Below are 8578 nucleotides of genomic sequence, written 5' to 3' on the forward strand. Positions count from 1 at the left end.
GTTCCCACAGTCCATAAAATCCTGGACAATCTATAGTTTTGGAAATAGTGTCGCATAGCCAGACAATATCACTGCGGGCAATTTTTCTCTGCAATGGCAGATTTGTCTGGCTACGCGAGGCTATTTTTTAAAGAGACCCAAAATGATCATGGCTAATTATTAATTATATTAATTATTAATTATCATGCATTACATAAGAGACTACTTGGCTAAACCAACCAGCTAGTCAGAGGGTATATGGATGGTGCTATTATTACTGTTCCCAATTCTTCTGCTAAAACAGCAGTTGTTTTAGTGATCTCATGGTGAACCTATGAGGGAGGCTTTAACTGGCAAGCTTATCATTGCTTATGAGAGTTATCTTACACCATCAGGTATACATTGTTATTCCTTAAGTTTTAGCCAATGTTTCCATTATTATAGCAGTTGTGACTCATAAATACAGAAATACAGTCACTGAAGTGTGGTAACAGGTCATGGAAAACTGGAGTTTCGTTGGTGAAAAGGAGTGGGAACCCTGAACATTGAATATAGTACATGTTTTGTGACATGCAGCAGGGGGTCATTGATATTTCATTGAAATTAGAGCTGCTTCGTGGAATGGATAGGCTAGATTTACCATCAGACTCAAACAATTAGAAAAAGCCCCAAAGTCAAGTTTGTCGAAATATGCAATGTTACATTCAAATGCCACATTTCTTTGGACAGCATCACACATTCTACATTTCAAAGTAGTTTGGTCTTGGGTCAGCTTAAATGCTGTTAAATGTGCCAAACATGAACACAAGGTTAGCAACAGCCTTAGGTTTTTGCATAACGTTCAGCAGAAAGCCCTGGAAAATGAGTGGAAACCCACTTTGAATTTAGTCCCAGCCTAGGAAGGCATGGTGTCAAACAATCCTATAGTGTTTCTTTGCCCCTGAAAACATCTGCCTCTTGTTGTGTTAATGCTCCTTCGTCACACAACTAAAATGACAGATTTTCAAGTGAAAAAAGTGTTGATGCTGGTAAAGAATTACATTTTTGTTGAAAAACACTTTTTGAAAAAGTTGTGAAATTATTCAGCTGTACAACTAAAATGACAGATTTCCCAGTGAAAAAAGTGTTGACTTGACTTAAGAATATAATGTCATTTTAGTCCAATGATAAAAGGGTTGTGAGACTTTTAAGTATAGATTAAGCCTTAATGTCACACATGTATTCATTACATTGAGTACTTTCAAAGGAAGAGTTGCTGTTGTTTCCAGAAAAAAGTTTGAGATGTCACAAATCTATTATGAAAACAAGGTACAGAGAAGTTGAGAAGTCTCAACCAACCGCCTCTACATAATAGGCGTACTGACAAAACACAACATCCATTCCATTTCATCTCTAAAAGTAAAGTTGTTATAGGTCTACATTTATTTCTTCTGTATAACAGTCATCCCCAACCCATCGCCTTCAACTAAGAATGTCTTTTGATGTAATTTGTTTTTGTTTTCCAAGCTTCTAAACCAAAGTTTTAAAAGGGCTGAAAGCGTGAATGTAAAGGTTTAACCTGTTTTAACCATGAGACTGCAAAGCTGTTTACCTCATTGAATTTTTTACTTTTTGTATTTTTTTCTATGCCATCCTGTGAGCCACTTGTTAATTGTAATAGACTAAACAAAAACAAACTTGAAACTCAATTGATATTTAATAAAGTTTGCCCATGGAAGGTTTTGTGATCCAGCATCTGTTATTTTCTTTTTCTACATTTGTATCTACATTCTCCACCTATCTGAAATTTGTGGTGGACCAAAGAAGGATTTGAGATCCTTTCAAGTATGTTTGATATTAGCCTTGGATCAAGAAGACTATCGAAACTGATTTTTATTTTTGTACATTGATTAAATATATCTATGGCGGTCTTGATCCAAGGCTAGTTTGATACAACAAAATCAGATGGTGGAAGTCAACTTTTTTTTAAAAACTTAAGTAGGCTACTGACAGAACTTGAGTAAATGTACTCAGTTACTTTACACCACTGCTTAAGTCTGCGCCTTTCCTAATGACAGATTATACATCCTTAAATATTTCAGAATATTAATCAAATCAAACATATTTTGTCCACAGATGCATTTACAATGGGTTATGGCGTCTATCAGTCTCTCCCAATTCCAAAGGCCAATAAATCAATGTTTAATATAAAACAGGCGTTTTAAATTGTTGTGTAAATATAAAGCCTGTATAAAGAATAGCTCATATTAGACCTTGAGTCGTTTTAAGTTCTAATTGGTATTCACTATTCATTACACAACCGCCTTGAATGAAGTGACCTAAATCGACTTGATTGAACTTTAGAACATTGAACTGACTGACCTAATGCTAAAAGTACAATATTTCATCTTAAAAAGTATTAAAGTGAACAACTAGACTAGTATCTAACTGCCAACCTTGACGTTGCGTGTGCGCTCCTCTGCCTGATGAGTGATGATGCTGTCAGCAGTGAGCAGCAGCAATCCGTCTTGCAGCAGCAGCAGCAGCAGTGCAGTGGGGAGAGAGTGTTTTTGCAGGTCTTTCAGTCCGAGACAACCCACAAGAGTCCACTTGTTTCATAACTACATTAGACATATATCTTTTAGCTGAGGAGGGGCCCCCTGGTACTCCCTCAAGGACCCCTGGGCGTCCCCCAGACAGACCCCACTTTTTTGAACCAATGACTTACCATACTTACCGCGGTGACTCAGTATTCGATAGGACACCCATTTCGGCGTAACAAAACACCGGAACTTCAATTCAGGAACATCCGTTTACAAGCAGGTTTTACAGGCTAGAAATGAATCGTTTGCATTGCATTTCAGACAGCTCTAACAATAGCAATGCCTTTAAGCCAAGCACAGATCATGTATTTTGACAAAGTCCTGGTCTGCCTCTAATCGTGTAAAGCAATTGTTTGACGAGTTCTTTTCAGCGGCTTCCAGGAGTACTACAACTAAACCAGACAACTGGGCAGTCGATATGGTTTCAATGGTGCGAAATACCCATGTAGACCAGGTAAGATTGAGCCAGCTGTCCTGACTGTCTGGGACGATATGCTTGCCTTGGACTACATTCATACACACACAATCGCCTGTAAAAACAACCTTTCTCTTCTACAGAGAGATGCGGATAATGCTGTGGTCATTGCAATAACTTCACGTGCATTCTGGTCAGAGTCAGACCAAAACATTCAGAGCAACACTGAACCTTTTGGAAGGGGTGCTGCCTTCCCTCTCATTCAAGTGAGCCTGTTTTTCTGTTTCAAAACCTGTTTTGCCACCTTACATGATCTTAAAACAAGAAGGAATCTTCGCATTGTTGTGTGAATGTTATGAATGTTCACAATAGCTTATACATTGTATATTTTCAGTTTCATCTGAGAGATTGCATTTGATAAGCATGTATTAGGCTATAACAATATGAATCTGACACCACTACATGAGACTGAGCAATTGTGAATTAATATTTTTTTCTTACTATTATCTACTAATTACAATTAACTATCCCAAGGCAATACAAAATGTAAATAAGCAACTGTTGGACAAGAATCCTCGGGAAACACAGCTGTTTGACGTCATCATGCTTTCCAGTGACAGTGAGGAGAATCAATCACAGATCATTGCCAGCACCAAGCATTATGGTATTTCATAAGTATATCTTCAGACCAGTCTGTTGTATAAAGAATATTTAGCACCCATATTCTCATTGGTGTGTACTGCACATATAGACCTACTAATAAAATTGCTGAAAGCTGGATTAATATAAAACTACCAGTTTTCGCTGATCAAAGCTTGCATGTCCAACTTTTCTCACAGGTCTTGAGATTGGCAGATTTTGTTTCTGCAGCAAAGAGGACACCATAGATACTCTGCTATCAAATAGAGTCAACCTGTTCCTGTCCACGGACACAACAGATGTGTCGAGGGCATTGCAAAGAGGTGTGTAATTGTGTTATTATCCATAATGAAATTCATCAGTGGCGGACAAACTATGATTTTTGGAATAACAAATAGCCCCAGGAGTGTGTGAGACAGTCCCCCAGCCAGAGCCCCAGGTGTGTGCGTGTGACAAACCCCCAGAGATGGAGAGAGAGATTCGTCTCAGCCCACATACCTCAGCAAGTGTCTGGCAATAAACTGTGTCCATGCCTCTGGTTGGCAGATCACCCAAAACATGTTATTATCAAATCTAACTTGGACATTTCAAGGCATAAGTAATTAATATTATGATTTGACATATTCCAAGGAATGGAAGTGCTTGGCTGAGTAGCAATCCACATATGTATTTCACACATAACCTCTATTTACCTGAATAGACTGCTATTGAGTGTCTATAGGTGACATGAATAGTTGTTGATTTGAAAATGTGTTATTGTCTCTCCTCCACTGTATTTGTAGTAAATATTCTGACAAACATTAGGAGACATACAAGTAGGAGATGTCTGCGCGCTTCAGCCAGCAGTCAGGTAGAAGGACTCGTTGGTGCTCAACAAGGACGAAATGTATCAAAAATACATATTACCTGGGCACTTCAAAAATGACTACCCAGATAAAAAAGATGGAGCACTCAACTGGTCTGCACGTTAATTTATTAGAGCGACAGGGTGACTGACGTTTCGACGTTTAGTCTTCCTCAGAGGACTCTGAGGAAGACTAAACGTCGAAACGTCAGTCACCCTGTTCTCCATCTTTTTTATCTGGGTAGTCATTTTGAAGTGCCCAGGTAATATGTCTTTTTGATTAGGAGACATACTTTTATGTGTTGACTCTCAGATCATTAGTGCTGTTCCGCCACAGGCCCTAAAACCAATCATTGAAATGAATACCTACGTCATTACCCTCGTATGGGAACACTTTGGCCGAGCATTGTTAGGAAACCCTGATGAAAATCTAGGAATGGACACGGTTGAAACCGTTTAGTGCCAAACTGCAAATGGAAAATCAAACAGACCGGTTATTAGCCGGTCTCAGAACCATACGGTGCAGGGTAAAAACTCTTAATAGTTGAACGCAGCCGTGTTCACAGTGGAATGTGACCACATGATTTCAACTGGCAACACTGTTTGTTTCGAGATTGTAGCAGTGACTTTATCTCTACCTCTCATATTGTTATATAATAGCTTTTCCAGTTTGACAAATAATGTTTAATAAAATTTCCTATAACGGGTGTCCAAAGTACATCTCTGGGGGCAAATGTGGCCAGAGGACAAATTTTATACGCCGTGGCTTCATTCCTAAATTGTATGATAAACGTCATGCCAGCACAGTCAAACAAGAATATTTTCTCAGAGTATGATTTGTCAGGATTGTTCCCTGCTATCTCATTTCTGAAGGGGTCAAAGAAGGGCTATTTTATTGTATTTTATTTACCTTGCATGTCTGGTTGCATTTAGTAATGTGAAATAATTATTTGTGTTTTGTTCAGAGCAGACACCTGACAAAAGACCATTAATATTAAATATTGATGATGAATGTAGTTTAAATGAGATGCATATCGCCACTGTCGGGCAGAAACCTTTTATCTCCAAGTTTCAACATTTTTCCTTTTTTCGCAAAATAAAGCACTGCTTCATCACACAAGGCCGTCGCACAAAAGTAGTGAAAACGGTTGATTTACAAGCGCACTTGTAGATCGGCTGTTTTCACTAGTTTAAATAAAAATGATAAATACAAAACAAACGGTTTTGGACATACAAGGTTTCCATCCGACAACGACGATATGTATCCATGTGACTTTGTTATGGTCCGATGGTGTATATATTAAAGTTAAGGCTCCAGTTTGTCACATTGGACAGGCATGCTTTCTGCGTTGCTGAACCAGCACACAGCGGACCATTCCTCAGAACAACTCAGAGTGCTGTTCTCGGGAGATGCTCTTGTTGGATTCTCAGATGAAGACTCTCAACAAGGCTTTAGCCAGGCAAAGATCCACGACCTCAAAGCTGCCAGGGTATGGTATAGTTTACCGGTGGTTCTTTCTTACCAACCTTATGGTTCTTCTCAGTAATGTTGAAGGAAACATTCTTTGAATCTTGGTATTCTAGGTATTTGTAGCTCAGGGGTTACACACTTTGTCCTGTGTATTATATCAAAATGATTTACTATTACATCTTTGTTCTCTGGACTGGATCACAATCCATTGCTTATTAACTATTGGCTTTTTGCATAGACTTAATGGGCAGAGATCAGATTGACCAAGATTTTGCTGGTTGAATGTGATCATTATGTGTGTCATAAGAGAATTAATTACAGTACTTGATTAATGAAAATGTAGTTTAATATCAAGCTGTCATGGCACTTGTAAAATTCCTCATACCTCTACCTCCAGTTAACTAATCCATTACCATCTCCTCCTTTCCAGGATTCCATTATGAGGTTTGCCACTCTATTTGGTGAGATGAGGAAGAAGTTTGGTTTTGAAGACAGCCCTATGAGCACCAGTTTGCTAACAGTGTCCTCCAGGGACATGTGTGCAGGGGCACTGAGGACCTTGCGAGCCGGGGGTCTTATGGTGGATGAAACTTACTGTCTTGCTGGAGCCCCTAGGGACCCCATCCTCTCCTTGGTCAAACCACACATAGTCTTCACTGACGGCCTGTAAAACGGTAGCCAGTTGACCTTTATTTGTGTAAGATAAGATGTCTCTGTCACCGGTTATTAGGGCTTACATGACTATTGATTCTTTAAAGAGGAAAGAGCCATGGAACAGTTACATTTATTTTATGCGAACATACAACAAATTCAAAAACAATGCAAATTCAACTAGTATGCCTTATCACAAACAAATCAGGTTGTTTACTATAATGGTTGTAAAGAATATACACTATTACGCTTTTTTGCAGTTATTGACAATGCAGTCTGCTTAACACCTACAGAGTCCAGATACCCTGATCCATTTTTGTACAATTTACACCATATGATGCTGATATAAGAGTAGTAGTTTGCACTATATCCAGTAGGTGGCAGCATGTAGTCACTATCGGGCCATTCCATATCAAAACAACTAAACTTGGAAGTATCAAGTATCAGTATTGGTAGTATCAACCTTCACAACCACCTTCCTAGTGTGTTTTGCACAGTTTTAAAATCTACAAAGTTGACTCATTCCCTTCATTTTTAACTGGACTATTTAAAATGAAGTTACACCAATAAGGCTTGATAGCTATCCGGTAATCTAGATTTGAGATGGTGTCAAAATGTTGTACTCTATCTTGAAAGAAACATTTTTGTGTCGATTAAAGTGGTTATTTTAAATTAGTTTATTGCATGTTTATGGTTCAATAGTCATAAGCAGCAAATTACACAGGAAACAATTAAATGCAGTTACCGGATTTGTCATACAGTAGTGTGCCGGCAATCGGAACATCATTTTAAAATAAAGTGACATTGATGGCATGTGTCAAATCAAATGTGTGGCTAAGGTTTTGGAATCTTTATTTTTTTAATTGTTAATAGAACAATGTCTCATAAGGGTCTGATGAAGACCTTGCTCAAAATAAAATAAGATATTTTTCATTAAAGTGCATTGGAATTCCTTTTTTGCAAATCTGCAGTCCACATCACTTGGGAGTCAAGCAGTACTAATTGGCTTTCTTTGATCAAATGTTTTAGTTGTGCCAGCAGAGCACCAGTCTATAGAGCCAATGAACGATGCAGCATTTCCTCCTTTTGTTTTAAAGGTATTTCATTGTACTATACAACTTTGTCCTGTTTTTTGGACTCTGTTAACCGTTTTAATTTTGTTGACTAAGATTACTAACATTTTGATATTTTGTCGACTAAGATAGGACTAAAACTGAAAGGTGTGTTATTCAAAAAAGAATAGGATGTTGGTATTTTAAGTCGACAGTCTAAGATAGGACTAAAACTAAATGGTGTTATTCAAGAGACTATGATAAGATGATAAGATTATGACATTTAGTTGACTAAGACTAAACAATTTGAGATGCCTAATGGACTAAAACTAAATGGTGTGTTATTCAAAAGACTAACACTAAAATCAGAATTTTCTGTCAAATGAACACTCAACAGTAAGCACATACTGTCCCTGATATATCGAACCACTTTAAACCAGGGCATTGTATGCCACATTTTCCTAAACCTTTTTCATTCCAAATGTTTCAATAATAGCAGATGCAAAGCCAATATAGCTGATCTACAATATTGGCTTTCCGAAACCGTCGTATGACAAAGTACAAAATATGGCATAAGTGGTTAATGGTGATATGATACTCCTCTTGTCCTTTTTATTTTTGATGGATTCATGTCAAAAGGATTGTTTATTTTCACCTGGGTCTACGTTTTGTCTGAACAATAATATACTAGTAAGACGCCTCAGGGCGACCTGGCCAGTGATGGAGACCCCTGGTACCCATATATGGAGATCCATACTGTACATGGAGATAGGCTGTGAGAGCCCAAACGCTTACTCCGTTATTCGTTACGTGAATGTCCTATGATGTTGACATCTGACATCATACCCTTTTATGCCCAACATGGAGATCCCTGTCTGTAGAACCAGCCACACAGATATGGGCTGTCTTGGCCATCTGTCTTGGCCATATATGGATTCTGTTAGT

The 8578-nt window shown here is 38.2% G+C and overlaps 1 protein-coding gene across 1 annotated transcript; it reads left to right on the forward strand.

Annotated features, from left to right (window-relative positions):
- Nucleotides 1-2780: 2780 nt before the first annotated feature.
- Nucleotides 2781-7403, forward strand: LOC308294696 (cytosolic 5'-nucleotidase 1A). Its single transcript, XM_080737488.1, has 6 exons — nucleotides 2781-3015; nucleotides 3120-3242; nucleotides 3511-3640; nucleotides 3816-3938; nucleotides 5795-5949; nucleotides 6361-7403. Exons 1-6 carry the CDS (start codon nucleotides 2980-2982, stop codon nucleotides 6598-6600), a joined length of 807 nt encoding a protein of 268 aa, XP_080593614.1. The 5' UTR covers nucleotides 2781-2979; the 3' UTR covers nucleotides 6601-7403.
- The last annotated feature ends 1175 nt before the right edge of the window (nucleotides 7404-8578 follow it).

This window comes from Nannobrachium achirus (assembly GCF_963921795.1).
Source record: "Nannobrachium achirus genome assembly, chromosome: 11".
Classification (NCBI taxonomy): domain Eukaryota; kingdom Metazoa; phylum Chordata; class Actinopteri; order Myctophiformes; family Myctophidae; genus Nannobrachium; species Nannobrachium achirus.

Bases quoted from the DNA above. Each gene is read 5' to 3' on its own strand.
- LOC308294696 (XM_080737488.1), top strand. From the start codon at position 2,980: ATGGTTTCAATGGTGCGAAATACCCATGTAGACCAG. The intron at 3,016-3,119 runs GTAAGATTGAGC...TCTCTTCTACAG, and splicing joins GAAATACCCATGTAGACCAG to AGAGATGCGGATAATGCTGT. The intron at 3,243-3,510 runs GTGAGCCTGTTT...AACTATCCCAAG, and splicing joins CTGCCTTCCCTCTCATTCAA to GCAATACAAAATGTAAATAA.